At 38.8% G+C, this 20,320-nt stretch overlaps 2 protein-coding genes across 14 annotated transcripts in view; one reads left to right on the top strand and one right to left on the bottom strand.

Annotated features, from left to right (window-relative positions):
- Pdss1 (decaprenyl diphosphate synthase subunit 1) overlaps nucleotides 1–8,612 on the top strand; it is a 42,157-nt gene extending 33,545 nt beyond the window's left edge. Inside the window, exons 10-11 of one of the 2 annotated variants that reach the window (XM_042278005.2) lie at nucleotides 4,130–4,210; nucleotides 8,163–8,612. In XM_042278005.2, coding sequence (XP_042133939.2) covers nucleotides 4,130–4,210; nucleotides 8,163–8,303 — 222 coding nt within the window. In that variant the 3' untranslated portion in view covers nucleotides 8,304–8,612. The remainder of the gene's footprint in view (nucleotides 1–4,129; nucleotides 4,211–8,162) is intronic. The other variant, XM_076572553.1, reaches the window with a different exon arrangement.
- The window catches only part of Abi1 (abl interactor 1), a 91,879-nt gene continuing 79,980 nt past the window's right edge, over nucleotides 8,422–20,320 (bottom strand). For 6 of the 12 annotated variants that reach the window (XM_042277996.2, XM_042277994.2, XM_042277995.2 and 3 more), the window contains 3 exons: nucleotides 19,455–19,541; nucleotides 14,944–15,129; nucleotides 8,422–10,386 (listed from right to left, as the gene is read on the bottom strand). In XM_042277996.2, coding sequence (XP_042133930.1) covers nucleotides 10,211–10,386; nucleotides 14,944–15,129; nucleotides 19,455–19,541 — 449 coding nt within the window. In that variant the 3' untranslated portion in view covers nucleotides 8,422–10,210. The remainder of the gene's footprint in view (nucleotides 10,387–14,943; nucleotides 15,130–19,454; nucleotides 19,542–20,320) is intronic. The other 6 variants (XM_042278000.2, XM_042277998.2, XM_042277999.2 and 3 more) reach the window with 1 other exon arrangement.

The following is a 20,320-nucleotide window of genomic DNA, read 5'->3' as shown; positions in this document are numbered from 1 at the left end:
AGGACTCATTTCACATTCTGGCACATAGACCAAAAGTTAATCAAATATATATTTATACTTAGTCAAGCATGTATTTACAAATTGTTCTCAAAACCCTGAATTTAGGACCTTTTATGGATTAGACTGTTAAAAAGAGGTTCTTAGCAAGAAATCTGTCAAAAGTTCATGGGGCTTAAAATAACTTTGGGTAAATCAAGTTCAGAAAATAATGCAGGATTATACAGTATCTTGCTTTAATAAAACTGTGTTGATTTTAGTTTATAAAGGATTCTTTCTTACACTGCCCTGCTCTCACAGTTCTGCTTTGTGGTAGATAACTGTTTGTTATATAATGAAAATGATGCTCATGTCTGGCAAAACGGAACATCTGGTAGATGGCACAGAAGGCCATCTTTTCCAAGTCTTCTAAGTCTGGCATTCATTTTACTATACTTGAATTGCTCCTGCAACTAACAGTGTGGATAATAGTACCCACAGACCAGGTAACTGGTATGTCCTAGCACTCAAGATACACTGCACACTGTATCCACTATTATTAGTGATTAACATAACACATTTACTAGAGTACATGTAAGGTATTTGTAAACCTTTCCCATGGTCTGGTGTCTTGTCCACAGATTTGTCTTTGAACTAATCTATCTGTGTAACACTGAAGGTCTTGCTCTGAGATCCTAGGTCTTCCCCAAACTGGTGGCAGTCTTCTTGCTTCAGCCTCCCAAGTCCTAAGATAATAGCCATGTCCACCAAACCTGGCTTGCCTTTTCCTTTTTAATGCTGCATGATAAGTAATCTTAACATTAGAATTTGCTAGGCTAAAAACTGTTTAACTGATTCTCCTATTTTTGATACCTTGGGAAGGATTTCCTCATGGCCATTGTTCAGGCATTGTTCCTGATGGCCAAGGTGTTTTCAGGAGGCTATGGCTCATTGGTAGAGACTTGGCTAGCATGTATATGGCCCTGGGTTTGATTCTTAGTGTGCATGTATGCAACACACACACACACACACACACACACACACACACACACACACACACACATACACACATACACACATACACACACACACATTCCAGGATTTCTGGAGAGGTCCCAGTGATGGTAGTATATTAGTGTATTCTTGTATAGGTGTTTATATTTTCTTCAAGAGCAAAAACTTGGGCTCTGTTGGTAGAGTACTTGCCTAACATGCACAAATCCCTGGCCTTCATCACCAGCACTTGGAAGGTAGAGGCAGAAAGGCCAGGAATTCAACACATAGTAAGTTTAAGGCCATCCTGGGCCACATGAGATTCTGTCAAACAAACAAAAAATCCAGAAACATCGTCAGAGACCTTATTCACAAGTGCAGACCAGAGCTAGAGGCAGATGTCTATAATGGAACTACACAGAATCTACTGGAAATAAGCAATACATTTATCCTCAACAAACCAGTCTCCATCCTTTTTCTTTAGAATGCCTTGTACATTAACTCAGTAACATCTACCTGAATTTGCTGTGCTATCTCATACTTCATGATTTTCTCAGAATATGAATTTTTGTCAAAGTCTGATCACACATTTTCTGCAGTATGGTTATAGTAACGTCTGACAATTATTTCTGCTGTTTGTGATGCCCCAAAAGGTAAAGAATTGATTAGCAATATTTGTCCTTTTTTCCCCTTGCTTAGACTTGCTGGTTCCCTTCCCTAAAGATCATGTTTAAACATGGAAATGTGGGAAAGTAAGACACAGTGGTATCCTTCAGTTTGGAAAACAATGTGAGAAAATTGTCTCACTTTTTATCCCTTCTATGTATTTGTTTTAAATCTTCATATTAAATCTTTTGTGACATACAAAAAATGTTTGTGAAACACTCAGAAACAAAATAGAAGTAGTTTCCTTTTTTGGTGAGATTACATTAGTTTAAAAGTTCTTTTTAAAAACTTTCATCTGCTTGTTACTTGAGAAGTCACTAGACCTAAATGTCAGGCTGTAGCCATCTTTCCAACTGCCATCACCAGCCTCTGCACCAGATGCCCAGGCTTCTGCTATTATGGTGACTCTCTGGGGCCAACTCATCCCAGTGCACTGATACCCTTAGTTTTGTGGACAGATTTCAGTTAGCATCCTGTTCACTTACACGATGTTTTCCTACTTGTAAAACAGCATGAGCAAGCAAAAGACAAAATAAAAAAACTGTCTTCTCATTGAATCTGGGGCAAGAACCATCTTCCTGTTTCTTACTTCTTCCTCACATTTATGGTGGCAGGGGAGGGAGAGACAGCCTTCCAGAAGTTTGATATTTGCATATTAAAATCTACATGCTATTATTTCAAAGGAGGAACATGGTCATGCTCATTGCAACTTTTTTATTTTCTTGGTGTTTTGACAGTAAAAGCACTAGAGAAACTACACAATCAGCATTTTTTATCATGCATAACTCATACTGAAAAAAGAAAAGCTCATATATCAAAAACAGTGTCACATCTACTTTAGGATTTAGCCTAGAAATAACAGGTGGGGTGAGTGGGGTCTTTAAAAACTGAAAGAAATCCCTAAAGATTTGACTTTAACCACCAAAATTATGGTTTATTTCTTGATTTATTAATATAATTTTATTAGCAAAGTTTTAATTCTTAAAAGACCAGTAACTAATACAAATTAGTACCTAAGAACTAATCAGTTGCTGGCTCCTTAAATTCTATACACATTAGCTGCCTTTACATGTTGACAACTTTGTTCTCAAACACACACTTTTGTAGAAAAAGAATACTGCTCCTTATCATTTGGTTAGGGCTTCTCTTGTGAGCCCTGTTTTTCCTTTTGCAGATTCCATGGTCACTATTACAGGACAGTTTATTTCATCCTCAGGCATAGTGTCAGGGAAACTTCTGTAGGCATGGATGTGAATGAACACACCCTGCCTCTTCCTCCATGAGCTGCAGACTGCTAGAAATAGATTTCAGACTGAAAAGGTTGACATCAGCTGGGGTGGTTGCTGGCAGAACCTGAACACGGAGCTTGGGTCTAGAAGTGATGTGTCTGTTGTCCTGGCTTTGTCCTAAAGAACTTAGACATAGTGGAGAGGCTCTTTAGTGTGTGTGTGTGTGTGTGTGTGTGTGTGTGTGTGTGTGTGTGTGTGTGTGTGTGCGCGCGCGCGCGCGCGCGCCACACACAGCAGGGAGACCGGTGGCTGAGTGGACTTTGCCGGAGTCAGTTCTCTCCTGTTGTGAGTTGAGGTCAAACTCCAGCCATCAGACCCTGTGGCACCTTCACTTTTTTTCTTTCTTCCTCTTTTTCTCCTATTAGTTTGTGCTATAATGAATTAGTTCTTGGACCAACCACTGAACTAGAAAAACAAAGAATTTCTTCCCCTATGAAGTCTCCAAGTCCATGAGTTTTTGTTTTTGCAGTATTGGGGCTGACCTGTACTGATCTTTTTTTATAACTCAGGATACTGACCTGGTTGATGGATCCCTCTATATCCTCTAATCTAATGAATCTCAGCTTTGCTATGCATTAAAATATCGGGGAAGTTCTGGTAATCATGACATCAGTATAATCAGATTCGTTGGGAATGCCATCTAGGCACTTAATGCAACCCCCACTGCCAATGTCCCATACACATGCAAATGGTTTCAGTGGTCAACAATCTCTTAATTCCTAACCTCATCCTAAACCAGTGGTTTTCCAAATGTAGTCCTAGACCAGCAGTATCCAACATCACCTGGAAATTCAATTAAAAAGGCATTCCCAACCCACATCCTACTGAATTAGAACCCGGGGAAGCTTGAAGTGCAGTACCTTGTCCTGAAACACCCTCAAACTGGACCACAGACAGAACAATTAGGTTGGTTTGTTTAATGTGTATGTGTCTGCTTGTCTGTCTGTGCACCAGTTTATGTGCAGGGCCGTTGGAGGCAGAAGAGAGAGTCAGATCTTGTGGAAGTGAAGTTATGGGAAGATTGTAGGCTGCCATGTGAGTGACATCTAATACAGGTTCTCTGCAAGAGCACCAAGTACTCTTCACTATTGAGCTGTCTCCAGCCCCATTTCTGGTTTTGTTTATTTTCTATATAGTTACAAACAGGTATTAAAATGTTTCATTCCTCCAGGAACAATAAACAGGCTTCCCTTCTTTTTGGTTAGTTCCCAGAAATGAATGCTATGATAATGAGACGGTTCAGTGTGCCAGGGGATGTGGACAGAGCCCGACAATATGTATTACAGGTAAGGCTACTGTTGGTGCATATGCATGTGCCCAGCACCTATGTGGAAGTCAGAGGCAACTGTTAGAGTAGACTCTTCCTACTGTGTGTCCCAGGGGTCAAGCAGGCTTGGCAGCAGGCACCTTTACTCACTGAGGCATCTTGCCCAACCCCACCCCCCAGGTAAGACCGTTTAAAACTACAGAAGGCAACAGCAGGTACGGTTACAAAAAGAATATTTTAGATACAGAGCCAAGTTGGTCAACCCTTGCTTGACTTGACAAAAACTAAGGAAGGAACTCATAAAACACACACACACACACACACACACACACACACACACACACACACCAACTTTCCTACTGGTTCTCGCCTTGCACTATGTGGGTCCTAAAGACTGAATTCACTTAGGCATGGCAGTGAGCTCCTTGACCTGCTGAGCCATCTAATATGCCAAAGAAAGCTCAATTAATAGAGTTTCTCTTTCAAGTTACTCAGTGATACTCCTATGCAGGCAAGGTTGAGACCTGCTAGTCTGGAATAAGCTTTCTGTATCCATGAATTATCAGCACTGTACTCCTGTCTAGGACTGGCCTGTCTAGGACTGGCCCGTCTAGGACTGGCCCCAACCAGTCCAACCCTGTCCAAAACTTACTTCCTATAGCTAGACAGTTACAGTAGCCTACTCAGAAATGGCCTTTCCTACTAAAGGTAAGTGGGTCACTAAAAACAACTTGAAACCAACATGGTGAACCATACATTTGCGAGGGGTTTTCTTTTAAAGGGAGAACCATTTACCCTGTTCAGGCCCTGCTTGTTTTAAATGTATTGCTGTATATCTTCAGAACTTCTCATAGGTACCAGTGGGTAAAGGTACTTGCTGTGAAGCCTGATGACCCAAGGGACCCATATGGTGGAAGTAGAAGACTCTTGCAAGTTTTCCTTGAAAAATCCATGCATGCCCATTTGAAAAAAATTATACAACTATAGGAGAATCTATAAAGTTAACAAATTATTAAAACAAGACTTTTTAAAATTCCCCGGTACCAGGTACTAAACAAGAGCTTTGCATGTTAGCAAGTGCTCCACCACTGAGCATCTCATTTCCAGCCCATGATTTGACTCAAACAAAACAGAAAATAATCCCAAGAACTGGCTGACAAATGGGATTCTATATAAAAGCTTCTGCATGAGCAACAGAGAGCATGCACAATAGAAAAAAAAACACCAACTATACAGACTGTGTATTTAATACCCAAAATACAGCGAGAACTCCAAAAAGTAAACACTAATGGAAGCATTCACTAAGTAGGCTAATGAACTAAACAGATGATTCTCAAAAGAAATACAAATGGCCAGTAAGTATTTGAAAATGTGTTCAGCATTCTTAGCAATGAGGGAAATGCACATTAAAATTGAGATTCCATCTTGCCCAACATCAGAATGGCTGTGAACAAGAAAATAAACAAGCCGGCGGTGGTGGCGCACGCCCTTAATCCCAGCACTCAGGAGGCAGAGGCAGGCGGATCTCTGTGAGTTCGAGGCCAGCCTGGGCTACAGAGCGAGTTCCAGGAAAGGTGCAAAGCTACACAGAGAAACCCTATCTCGGGGAAAAATAATAATAATAATAATAATAAACGCTGAGGAGGGTGCAGGGTAAAGGGAACTGTTATTTACTGTTAACGGAATACACACTCATGTAGCCACTATGGAAATCAGTGCAGAGAACTACCATATAACCTAGCTGCACCACTCCTGGGTAAACACCTTTTGGACTCTTTAAGACAGCCTATAATCAGATATACTTACAGTCATGGTTACTGCTGGACTGTTCACTGTAGCTAAGATGGAACTAACCTAGCTCTGCACAAACTTATAAGAAAATGTGATATGTGTACACAATGGAAGTTTATCCAGCCATAAAGAAAAATGAAGTGAGAGCTGGAGAGATCGATTCCTGTTCTTCAAGGACATGTATTTGGTTCATAGCACCTATGTCTGGTAGCTAGCTCCACTGCCTGTGACTCCAGGTCCAGGAGCTCAGACACCCTCTTCTAGTCTACATGATGCCTATACTCAACGTGGATATACCCCACACACAGGCATACACATAATTTTTTTAAAATATTTAAAAATTAAAGTATATTTACAGAAAAACAGAACTAAAAATCATTATGTTAGGAAAAATAAGTCTGAAAAAAAATTATTTCTAGACTTAAATTTGTACATGTGTAGATCATAAAAGAAAAAAGATCTTAAGTGGGGGAGGAAGAGTTAATGGGATACATTTACATAAAAGCAGCAAAAGGTAACTGAGAAAAAGAACCAGTAACAAATGGTGATTGGGTACAACAGCAGGAGGACTCAGTAAGAACAAAGTGTAATAACATGTATGTCCAAGAAAGCCGGAATGTGACATATTTTAAGGAGACAATCTACAAAGTAGTCACAACAAATGGCAAAGATATCAAAACTGGCTCTGCGGCTGGAGAGATGGCTCAGAGGTTAAGAGCACCAACTGCTCTTCCAGAGGTCCTGAGTTCAATTCCCAGCACCCACATGGTGGCTCACAACCATCTGTAATGAGATCTGGTGCCCTCTTCTGTGTACATAATAAATAATGAATCTTTAAACCAGGCAGTGGTGGCACATGCTTTTAATCCCAGCACTCAGGAGGCAGAGCCAGGTGGATCTCTGTGAGTTCGAGGCCAGTCTGGGCTACAGAGTGAGTTCCAGGAAAGGCGAAAGCTACACAGAGAAAACCTGTCTTGAAAAACAAAAAACAATCAAACAACAACAACAAAAAAAAAAAAAAAAAAAAAAAAAAAAAAAAAAAAAAGCAAAACTGGCTCTGCAATTAAAAAAAACAAAAACTGAATGCCAGAAGACAGTGGAGCAAGGCCTTCCAAATGGTCATCCAAGTAGTCCTCTTAAACCTGGAGTTCTTTACTGAGTTAAATTAGTCAATATAGGTTCAGGCAAGCCGAAGTGACACGTAGAGAATAAAAGTGCTTATCTATAATCCTAGCACTTGGAAGGCAAAGAACAGTTGGATCTCTGTAAGTTTGAGGGCAGCCTGATCTATATAGTTAAGCTCTAGACCAGCCAGGGCTACATGACATCTGGTCTCAAAGAAAATAAAGTTTGTTTCTCAAATACCCTTTGAAGTAGGTTATTCGCACAGGTATATAAGCAAGATGTGTTTTAACACCAAGGAAGCGAACACATGCTTCTTTGCAAAATGGCACAGAAAACTACACTCATATTTTGAGCAGTTTTTCAACCATATATGAGGAAAACTGTATTCTAAATAATAGCAATTGAGATCCATGGAGAAGGGCTAGAGAGATGGCTCAGCCATTAAAGGTTAGGCTCACAACCAAAACTATAAGAGAACCATGGAGAAGGAAGTATTTTATTATACAACTTAATTCCACAGTAAATATATCAGAGAAAATAAATCCAGTTCCGGCATGTAACCATCTTTAAATGGCACAGAGAGGAGACAGGAGCAATGGTGTCCTCATACAAGAGGATCATGATGGAATGATGGCAAAGGTAATCCACAGAACTGAAGACAGTGATATGATTAGATTAGGAAACACCAAGGAAGAGCTCTATCATTTCCAATATGAAAGGCATTTTCATCACAAGCCCTTTGGGTTTTCATTTTAAAATAGGAAGGTCTTTTATATAGGTAGAACTTTTTAAAACTTCTAATGCTTCAGGTATAAGTAACAGAAAATGGCTAGCTGCTTGACAGAGTTGACTTCTGTGTGCTAACAACTTAAGTGTGTTTCCATATCCAAAAGGATGGAAAGAAAATAGAAGCAACAGCCATTTTCTGGAAAGCCAGCTTCAGGACATAGTATGATTATTCACTGTACAGCTCATCTAATCTCAAACTGGTTTAATCTATTGTGGCAGCAGCCTGGAGCTCCTCGGTGATCTGTCTGTTCTGTTGTCTCCTGCAGAGTGATGGTGTGCAGCAAACCACCTACCTCGCCCAGCAGTACTGCCGAGAAGCAGTGAGAGAGATCAGGAAACTGAGGCCATCCACAGAAAGGGACGCCCTCATCCAGCTCTCAGAAAGTGTGCTCACAAGAGATAAATGACAGCTTTTTCTGGTCTTCCCGGCAGCTATTTTACCAGACTGTGCCTCATGAATTTTGTGAAACATTGTTTGCTTCATGTGCAGATAACCAAAAATCACTTTAGGAAATAATTTCAACCTTATTGATGGGCAATTTTTTTTTTATTGGCAAAGATTTTCAGAAAACTTTTTAAATGTAATTAAACCAGTGTCATTATAGTCCTATAAATTCTAATCGAGGTATCCTGATGGTTATGTGTGGTACTGTTTACACTGTTAATGCCCACATGGAAAGCCATTACAGAAATAAATAATCAACGTTAAAATTCAAGTGGTCTGTCTTTGTTTCATCATAGGATTAAAGGTCAGAGAATTTTGAAGTCTGTACTTAAAGTTCAATCCATATTAGTTATATTTTAACAATATCCAAATTTTTTCATATAGGAGCATAGTTTATTATAAAAGACTGTAGATAAAATTTAGACAACAGGTTATTTACAAATTAAGAAAACATTCTGCTTCAAAAAGAAAAGGCATAATATAGCTATCTGATCACTAATGACATAATACTTCAAAATAACAAAGGTAAAATATATATGAAACAGTTGTTGATTTGGTAGGATCGATGGTCTTGAATTTTCAGAATGTTTTGCACTGCTCTCACCATTTACTATGCTGTCGTAAGTCTGTAATCCTCAATACATAGAAACCCACTGTGTGACCTACTTTAATATCCTAAGCAGTACAGAATTATATACAACAGAAGAATCCCTCTAACCCTCCCTTAAATCAAGGAGACACACAAAGTGCATGTGTTGCATTTCAGTTACAATACAAACCTGCTTATTACCTGTTTACAGATTAATACATGGCCTACTTTCTTTCCCAATTGTAAAATTTTATGTTGCTATTAGTGCCAGGTAATGGATTAAATGTACCTATGGACAAATTAATTGCATTCACTTTTACAATACGTAAAAGATTTTCCTTTCATTGAGCCAGTGTAAATTAATTTTCATTAAAACCACAGGACTGGTGTGGCATCCCTTCGGATTTTTACTTACGGGATGATGTGCTTACTTTGACACAAAATCTGCAAAATTCTGTCACACTGTTGTTCAGACACATTAAGATAAAGCTAACATATTTCCAAGCTACTACACTGAGAAAATAGAACCATAATTCTGCAATAAATCTTTTGTGTTGGGATTGTGTGTGCATGCATATGCACAAGCACACATGTTTAAAGCAAACCAGTGAAGGAGAGGACAAAATCCTTTGGTTCACTTATGTATTTATGAATGGAAAAATTTATAATGCAAATTTCACTCATTAAAAAACTTAGATACAAATTACAACATTACAGATAATCTTTCATATCACATGAAGAACTTAGAGACTCAAGTATGAGTACTCCAGATAAATGTTACACAAATTGGAAGCATCTTGAATTGTTAAGTATCTTTCAATACATAAAATTTGCATGCTTTAACACAGTATTCTTTAAAAATGAGAATTTAAACCAAAAGTATGACCAGCACCAGCATTTAAGTTTTCTGTTTTTCCTATTAGTCTGACATAATGTTAGTGACCATGCTGCACTGAAACATGAAATGATGCATTCTGAACCATGATTTGTTAAACATAATAACCCACATCCCCAGAATATTTAGGCTGGTCATAAAGTTATCAAGGTGTGAGTACATATGCATAATCAATTACAGGCAGTCTCTGGTATAAATTGCTGTTCAGCAATGTGTAAACTGCCTCCAAAATGTATGCTTACAGGTAGACATCCAAATATACCAATAAAACATTATGTCCTGAAAATATGGGCACATTTTAAACATTAAAACAATTCTGTTAACCATATAGTCCCACAGTATGACGGAGTAATAACCTACGTGAAAAGAAAACAAAGGAAAAAAACTAATCGGTATAGTGCATGATTGATTCAACATAGTTCCCAGGGAAAAGTCCAGTCACTCGATTGCAAACTCCTTCAAACCAGCCATCATCATTCTTCTTGATGACATAGATGATTGCACCCTCTTTAAAGGACAGCTCGTCATCCTTGTCTTTTGTATAATCATATATTGCAACAACTGTGGGGGAAAAAAACAAAGTATGACATGAGAGTACTATCTCCAACATTTACTTGAATTTTAAAATGTAATGACAGCCGAGCACTGGTGGCACACGCCTTTAATCCCAGCACTTGGGAGGCAGAGCCAGGCAGATCTCTGTGAGTTCGAGGCCAGCCTGGGCTACCAAGTGAGTTCCAGGAGAGGCGCAAAGCTACACAGAGAAACACTGTCTCGAAAAGCCAAAAAAAAAAAAAAAAATGTAATGACAAATCTATATAGTATAGGAAAACCAAGTATTTTTATGAGGACTTTATTTTTGTTTTTCAAGACAGGGTTTCTCTGTGTAGCCTTGGCTGTCCTGGAAGTCACAGACATCTGCCTGCCTCTGCCTCCCAAGTGCTGGAACCAAAGGTGTGTACCACCACCACCTGGCTGGACTTCACTTTCCTACCAGTTTAAGTAAGTGGCCAAGCAAGTCCCTAAGTCCCTAACCACACTGATCACACTGACCACACTGACAGTATGATCACACTGAAGAAGGTACTGGGTTCTAAATCTAAGCAACATCTAAGGGCCAGCAAGATGACCTGAATTTGATCCCTAGAGTGCTACATGGCACAAGAGGACTGTTAGTTGTCCTCTGATCTTCATACACAGACTATGGCATGTGTCCCTCCCCCATAAAATAAATGAAGTAATAATTTTAAAGTTTAGGTTGTTTTAGTTCTGGTTTTCTGAGATAAGATCTCACTACTAAGCTTAGACTGGTCTCACACTGTCAACAGTTCTATGACTATTTTGACCATACCACACATTTATAAATCTACTTATTCAAAATTTCATGCTAATTGATGGGGATATACTCAGGTTTAATTTAAAAAAAAAAAGGGGGGGGCAGGGAGAGGAGGGAAAACAAAAGAGAGAAGAAAAGAAAAAACAAAAGTCTACTCACTTTAAAAGTTTGTTTTTTATTAAAGATGGCAAAGTAAGGGAAAACCCAGAAAGTGTGACACAAAGTTCAAAATACTCTTCCTTTCCAGTTGTAGAAAGGGAAAGCAACTTTCATGTGCCACTTTCTATACTACTGTTCTGTGAGTTTAAATATTTCCTTAAACCCATTTTTATAACATAATTCTAAAATTACATGCAATTTTCTACTATATGTGAATGGTAATTTATGTGATTTTTACATTTTACTTCATTTATTCTTAGCAGTTTTTTTTAAATAAGGAATTTTTTTGAGCATTTATGATGCTCATATTTTTACCCTAAGAAAGATAGCCTGTCTCCTTTCCTAACTCTAAATTAGTGAAATAGGGAAAGATTAAGTACTGATCGATTGCCATCATTTATCAAGTTAAATAGGCAGTCTTTTGTCCTTACAAAACACCGTAGTAAGCGGATCCAACAAGCGTATTTCCTTCCATTTTAGCTCTACAGCAAAATCACAGTATAGTGATTATAATCGCAATAGCATATCATAGCTTAAAAATACACAACTATCAAAAATATCTCTGGCTAAATAACAAACTAAAAGGATCAAGTGATTGCAAGGGATTAACAATTATCAATGAAGAAAAGCTCTGTAACTAATTTAACTTTGGTAATATTCATCGTATCTAGAGTCACAGGAGGTGAGAGTCAGTGCTATAGACTGCCTTGAAACTGACGACAAAAGCCCAAAGTGCTCAAGTCTTCGAGCAGAACAAAACCCTTCATCTTCTTAGATCTTCTTATGCAAATGGCTCAGAGAGGTACTGAACCACAGTTTTCAAGGGTTCCTCTTTAACAGTCTTGTCTCAATGTACATACTCCCTCATATAATTTCTCTTATCGATACTTAACCACCAATGATAATTTGATATTGACTATTCTCCAGGATCTAATCAAGATATAGGGTCAAACTCTCCCTTCTGTACTATAAAGCTCTCTGGAATTTTTTTTTTTTTTTTTTTAAATTTATTTATTTATTTTGTATACAGTGTTCTGTCTGCCGGCCAGAAGAGGGCACCAGATCTCGTTACAGATGGTTGTGAGCCACCATGTGGTTGCTGGGAATTGAACTCAGGACCTCTGGAAGAGCAGTCAGTGCTCTTAACCCCTGAGCCATCTCTCTAGCCTACCTTGATTTCTCTTTTTTTTTTTTTTTTTTTTTGGAGCTGAGGATCGAACCCAGGGCCTTGCGCTTACTAGACAAGTGCTCTACCACTGAGCTAAATCCCCAGTTCTCTGGAATTTAAACCTATTAGTTTAATACAGAGAATAGGATCACATCAGCATACATTAGGTTAAATCTGAGTAAGAAGAAAGCTTTTGGAATAGTCATGCCATAAACTGTTGATCCAAATTAAACAGGTTTCAGTATCTTGTCATTACAAAAGTGGCTATTACTTTAAATATACTTGCTATTCCATGTTAATTTACACAAGCTAGGAACGTATCTGGAAAGAGAGAATCTTAATTGAGAAAATGCATCCCTAAGACTTGGCCTGTAAGTCTGTGGTGCATTTTCTTGACTGGTGATTGATGTGGGTGACCAGAGCTCATGATGGGTGGTACCACCCCTGGGCAGGTGGTCCTGGCTGCAGTAAGAAAGCAGGCTGAGCAAGCTAAGAGAAGCAAGCCAGTTAACAGCATCCTCCAGGGCTTGAGGTTCCTGCCAAACCCTTTCTTCCCCAGGTCACGTTGTTCTACCACAGCAACCTAATTTCTAACTGTGACAATAATCGCACTAAATATTTACTTTACCCATGGCAGAAGGCTGAGATAATCACTATGTAGATGAGGCTACTGTCAAATTTACAATGATCCTCCTGCCTCTGCTTCCTGGGTGCTGTGATTTCAGGTGTATACCATCATGACATAGAGTTGTTGAAAGTGTGAGACCAGTCTAAGCTAAATAGTTGGATCTTATCTCAGAAAACCAGAACTAAATCACCTAAAAGGATTTAGCTTAATCCTGCTAAATATTAATTTGATTTACATTAGAAGTCAACAAATAATAGCCAATTGGCAAATCTAACCCATCACCATTCATTTTTTTAAGATTTACTTATTTTAAATCTTATTTTCTGTGTATGAGTGTTTTGTCTGCATGTCTGAATGTGTACCACGTGTGCCTGGTGTCAGGAGTCAGAAGGCATCAGATCTCCTAGAACTGGAGTTATAGATGAGTGTGAGGCACCATATGGGTACTGGGAACTGAACCTGGGTCTTCTGCAAGAGCAAGAAATGCTTCTGAGCCATCTCTCTAGCCTCTCACTGCCAATTTTTGTAAATAAGGTTTTACTGAACACAGCTACATCTACTCACATATATAGTAACTCCTGACTTTGAGCTACAAAACAGTTGAGTCAATATAGCCAGCAAAATCTAAACTACACCTAGCCTTGAATAAAAAAGAAAGGAGAGGAAAGGAGAGAGGAGGGACAAGGGAAGAAGTGGGGACAGAGGGAATGCTTAAAATTATCACTAATTACTTATGGCCTCAGTAAATCGTTTAGCTCAGTTTTGTGCCTTAAATGATCTACAAAACACAGACAAGCAAGTCAATCTGAAGCCAGAAGCACACAAAGTTTGAAAAGGTATATCTAGCGGCCCCAGTGGCCTGAACTGACCAGATCAACTACCACCCAGGCCCATAGCTGAACCTGGGGTTAGCCCACCCTAACATCTACCTTAACATCTAGAACCTGCTGGAGCTCACGAAGGAACTGGTCCCGTGGAGCAATAACCCCAGGGTCTCCATGACTCAGGGCAGCCTAGGGATATTCCAGAGGAGTTCCTGAGTTCCAGTGGGGATCCAGTGACGATGGTGTACCAAAGGCCTTGAACCAGACCAGTGACTCACTGCAATGAACATTTGCACGTAAAGCTGACTGGACAAAAGGGAGTGCTGTGTGACACACCATGGTTCCCGATGCCACCAGGCCAAATGAAGAGGTGTCGGAGAGGAGAGAAAGACGGAGGAGCAGAGGTTATTTTTGTTGTTTTGTTTTTTCTTTTCATTTTGTTTTTGTGTTTGTTTGCTTGTGGTTGTTTTTTCTTTTTAATTTTCATTTGGAGGGATGCCTCAGGGGAAGAGGGGAAAATATGGAGGGACTAGGAGGTAAGCAAAACGGGTGTGGATGATGTGAAATTCCCAAAGATTCAGTAAAGAAGTTATGGTTTTGTTCTTTGTGTTTTTTAAAGGGTTACATCTAACAATTTTAATTTGAAACATAAAAAAACAAAGCCTCCTTTGCAGACTGCCAGAACACAAAGGATATGCAGTAAGGGTTACCATCCTGACTGGTAAGACAGATAAGGAACACTGGATGAGATCAATTTTTTTTTTTCCTTTTTTTTTTTCCGAGACAGGGTTTCTCTGTGTAGCTTTGGAGCCTGTCCTGGAACTTGCTCTGTAGCCCAGGACGGCCTCACACTCACAGAAATCCACCTGCCTCTGCCTTCTGAGTGCTGGGACTGAAGGTGTGCGCCACCACCACCCGGTGTGGATAAGATCTTTTTTAACAGTAATAAAACTCTGTAATTGGGTTACTGCCTTCCAATCAGTCCATGATAGCATTACCTCACCTTTCTCAATATAGTTCTTGGGAGCCCATGCAGGATCCCCATCTGCATATGGGTCACTATACTGAACGACGGCTGCTTCCTCATCTTCATAGTCCACCGGGGGAGGAGGCGGTGGAGGTGGAGAGTCGTCAAACATGGGAATGTCATCCGGTGGAGGAGGTGGTGGTGGAGTTGGGCTATCAGCAACTAAAAGGATTCAGACAAGTAATTAATCTAAATGAAAGCTTTAAATTAACAGGACTTAACAGAATTCTAACTCATACAGCATGCACTAATATAAAACATGCAGTGATTAGAAATAAAAGCTGGGTGTGTTAAAAGTTTTTACAGCTTTTAAGCATGATTCTGCAATAATAAAATGAGCTAAAATAAGCACAATAAATACTAAAAATTAATGAATGCAAGAGGTTAGGATATAGTATCTACTTTCATAAAAATAACAGGAGTAAAGAAGTTTCCTTATCTTAAGACTCAGGTCAAAACAAACGCTCCACCAGGCCTGGTGGCCTAAGGAACCCTGTCATTTGGAACACCATTAAGTATCTTAAATTAGAGGTGTGATCGTTTTTTACTACATATATTCATGTCCTCGATTTTGGCTTTTAATAGCTTTAGTGCCCTAGAAACTACATCTCAAGTGGACATATTTTTTATTTTTTAATAGAGAGAAAAGGCAAGTTTGTAGTATTACATCTTTGTGTAAGGTTTTGTTTGTTTGTTTTCTATTATTCTTTAAATTTAAGAAAAATAACAAAAAATAATTCCCAACTAGAAAAATGCACTAAATATTTTTAAGACTTGGTTATATTCATAATCAAAATTTAATGTAGAAAAGAAACTAAGATTTTTCATCATGGCTGATAAAACAATCATGAGATGAGACCAGATCCTAAAGATCCAATACTCTAACTTACACACAATTAAAATTTAAACACAAAATGTTGAAGATGTAGTAATTTTAAAAGAAACAAAAATAAACAAACAATAAAAATGAATCACACTTCAGATTCTAGATGGCTATCGTGTGTGTGTGTGTGTGTGTGTGTGTGTGTGTGTGTGTGTGTATGTGTGTGTGTGTGTGTGTGTACACGCATAATGTAAAAAGTAAGGCGTTACCAGCGGCATGGGTGTGTGGGACTAGAACTGTACTTACTGGCCACCAATGCTTCTAGGATTAGAAAGTCAAAGCTAATACAACTAACGCTCAAACTTCTACTCCACAAATTCCTTTTAAAAGTTTAAGGGAGGGGGAAAATATCAGGCAAGATGGTGCATGTCTTTAATCCCAGCACTTGGGAAGTAGAAGCTAGTGGATCTCTGTGAGTTCAAGGCCAGCCTGGTCTATACAGCTAATTCTATGCCATCCATAGCTACACACAAAGGCTCTTGGGATTTTTTTTTCCCTAAAGAAAAAAAGAGAGAGAGAAGAAAGGAAGGAAGGGAAACATTCTTATATAACTGATGTAGATTTTAAAGGTTATTCTTCCTGACAGGATATGTTGATAATATAACCAAGAGACCCAGTCGTAAAGCATGCAAAGGACAGTCCCACTTCATTACTACTTCAATTCTATGATTTCCACTTTTATCCTTGAGATGAAAAAGATAATAAAAATAAGCTCTATGTGGTGATGCTCACTCACAGCATCTAACAAGTCTACAGTTGGGTTGTCTACCACATGCACTGATCCACTTTACTTCTGCCTACACCTACCTCCTCCACAGAGCTTTCTGGTGTGGAGGAAGAGAAGGGGTGTGAACCCATCCTGCCACCAAATAACCACAGTACATACCCTTCATGTGGCTTACTGTATACAATGCATGTTTGCTGGATAATAGAAGGGGTATGAACCCATCCTGCCACCAAATAACCACAGTCCATACCCTTCATTTGGCTTACTGTATGCAATGCATGTTTGCTGGATTTCCTACATTGTTGCCACCCTTCATTTTTACAATGTACTAGTTTAAGATTTCCACTCAACTGTCATTAAGTATACACTGGCTTATCTTTACTTTTATGAAAAAAGTCTGGTCAATCCAACTTCCTGCCCTAATATTTGACCTAACACTACTCATATTTGGTCCAAAAGGCCTTCTGGCGTTAATAATAAAAGGCGTACGTCATCAGGGCTCCCATCTTCAACCAGATTAGGTTGAAAGCTGCATGCCTTTCCTGTCACTTCCTCTGAGCCCCAGAGGTGTTTTGAAAGAACATAAAATATTTGCACTTCATAAAATATTTACAGTGCAGATACACAAGGGAAATAAACTTGGAATATCAGTGGTGTGAGAATAACCCAACATCATGTGTTTGTTAAAAAGAACACAAATAGTTGTGTTGAGGTGTCTCTTTGGCAATAATGCACATGAATACTAATTTCTGTTCTTTCCAGTTACCAGTTAGTCAATGATCTCTAGACCCAAAAAGTTCAATGGCTACTAAAATTATTTCCTAGCAGTTCTTCATAATGGAGCAGTGCAAAAAGATGAACTGGCATTTTCAACCTCTGATAGCTTTAGTTGCTAAACTGTTTTAGCATCAAGAAACAGTAATATCGCTGGGCATGATGAGCATACCTGCCATCCCATTACTCAGGAGCTGAGGCAGAAGGGACTCTACTGCAAGGCCAGCCTGAATGACACAGGTGAGCCACTCCAAAACCCAGGAACTGAGAATGTTATTCAGTCTCAGAGAGCAGCTGACCTAGCATGGACAACTGGGTACAATTGCCAAGGGCATCAGAAATGGGGAAAAGAGCAGCAGTGACTAATAAGTCTCCCTTGTCACTTATTGTTAAGCACCCAAGATCCATTTAATTTTAAATATCTGAACACAGGATTTTCAAACTGAACTTATTAAGAAGGCTTGCACTCAGAAATTTCAAAATTCCAAATCCAGTAACATTTCCAATAAGCTCCTTATATATCTCATGAAGGAGGAGACTTTGTCTTAAACTGTTTTTATCCTTACCAGAGCCTAGCATGTAACACTGAAAAAAGACTGGAAGAGAGGGAATGAGAGAAGCAATGTAAGAGTCAGCAAAAGCTGACAGAATTTGCAATAAATATATTTTCCTGATACATGGGCTGCTCAAGTAGGTTGCTCACTACTCAAACAATTCTGAAATTTATTCCTAGGGAGATTCCAAATGAAGTAAATTAGAACTAAATACTATCTTAATTTCGATATTGGATATTGAATAATTTGGCAATTGTACTTCTCATTTGCCACATAATATTCATTTTGGACATGCAGAATCTTCTGTAACCTCAAAGGTAATCAGCAATTAGTAATCATCAATACCTAGATTAAGATTAATATACATATTAAAAATATTTAATGTAAGTTATTGAACCTAGTCTTCACTAGATCATACTTTAAGAGGGAGGTCTGCTTATCTATGGCATGTGATTCACTCACTCACTGGCCAGGGCATTAGGCAGACTCCAACTTCCTTGTCAATCCCTCAGACACACAAAATGCATGTGATTCACGTATTCTTGGAGATTCGGGATTTTTAATAATTTTATGTATATGAGTGTTTTGCCTGCATTGATGTATGTGTATAACATAAGCACAGAGTCCACAGCATTGAATCCTCTAGAACTAGAGTTAGACTGTTGTGAGTCACCACGTCAGTGCTGGGAACTGAACCAGGGTCCTCTGTGAGAGCAACAAGTGCTCTTGACCACTAAGCATCTCCAGCCCCCAGGATTCATTCTTAATAATGAAGTTTCATATAGATCAGAATCTACATTCCCTAATTTTTCACACTTTTTGTTTTGTGTTGTGTATATGTGGATATCAGAGAACAACTTACAGGAGTAAGTTCTCTCCTTCCACCATGTGGGTTCGGAGGATTGAATTCAGATCACCATGCTTGATGACTAGGGTCTTTAACCACTGAACCACCTCACTGGCAGTTTCTCAAATAGTGTGCTATAAAGGAGGGGGCTAGGGGCTGTTCCAATTTCCTGATAAAAGTACAGTGTAATTATATCTTGACAAATCTGTTAAGAGTACACATTTTTGTTGTTGTTTTGGCTTCTTTATTTTTTTAAAGACAGAGTCTTACTATATACTAGCCCACAGTGTCCTCCAACACATGAAGATCTCCCACCTCAGCCTCCTAAGGGTTTAGGATTACAGGCATGCACCACCATACCCAACTGCAAAATGTTTTCTAATTCTCCCAATGACTATTAGGAATTTGCATTCTTGTGTTTCAATAATCTTTGCTTGAAAATATGCAAATAACAGATCTCATGTCTTAGATCGCCTAAATACTTAAGAAAACTGAAGTTCTGAAATTGATATGGGTCAGTAGTCATGCACACAAGAGGAAAGAACTGAAGCCCGTGCTCTTCAGTTTCAGTAACACACATCTGTACCTATTCTTCAAGGTAAGATTAGCTTCTCAGTAAGAAGGAGGAAAATGGTGACTCAGCAGCCATGCATGCTAGAGGAGACAGCCTCTAATCTCTGCCAGCTGGGTTTGCAGACTTACTGTTTTCCTGCACCCTGGCCACGAAGCCTGTGAGAGGTATCTGTGGAGTCAACTGAGGCATAGGGGGAGGAGGGGGGGCAATAGAAACTGGCAGAGGACACAGTATGGGGAATAAAACATAAAGAAAGAAAAGGAACAAACAAAAAGCAGAAGTCAGTTACCAGGACCACAAACACAAATAAGTATGCCAAGAACAGTCGCAAATGAAAACGAACAAAACCAAAACAAACAAACAAACCCTGTGGTCTCCTTCAAGGTCTTTCCCCACAGAATCTAGGGCCAAGCTGTGCTCAGCCACATGGGTAAGAGCATAAAGTAACAAGTACACTTACTTTTAACCTAGCATTACATTATATGGGGAACTTTTTAATTTACTATAACATTTATTTTAGCACAATGTTTTTCAAATTCTAAATACTTCTAAAATATGTCACAATTAAATACCTAAAGAGCCTTCTAGAATTCTGTTTTTGCTGTAACTCTATATACTAACAGATCTGTCTAGCCTTTGAGGTAATGCTGCAAATTTGAACCAAATAAATGTGTAACAGCTCTTGATTACCTGTATAAATACATAGATAAATCAATCCATTAGTCACAAGTTTCCTTGAAAGAAGGTTCTTATATATCTAAATTTAAACACCTTTCTGGGAAACACTCTTGCTTACAAAATATGATTTTTGTTATATTTTAAGTTGGCAGCTTTATTTGTAAAAAAATCAGCCCTAAACTTACTAAGGGACAAGAATGTTCCATGTACCTTGTGATTATTCAGTTTCTCAAGGGAAGTTATCAAAGATGGTCTTTTTATGGATACTGAAAAAGGAAACTTAATCTCTAATCAGTCAAAATGTACAATTATTTGC

Source organism: Peromyscus maniculatus, chromosome 5 (assembly GCF_049852395.1).
Source record: "Peromyscus maniculatus bairdii isolate BWxNUB_F1_BW_parent chromosome 5, HU_Pman_BW_mat_3.1, whole genome shotgun sequence".
In the NCBI taxonomy this organism is placed as follows: Eukaryota; Metazoa; Chordata; class Mammalia; order Rodentia; family Cricetidae; genus Peromyscus; species Peromyscus maniculatus.
This window is presented reverse-complemented; position numbering and strand designations above follow the sequence as displayed.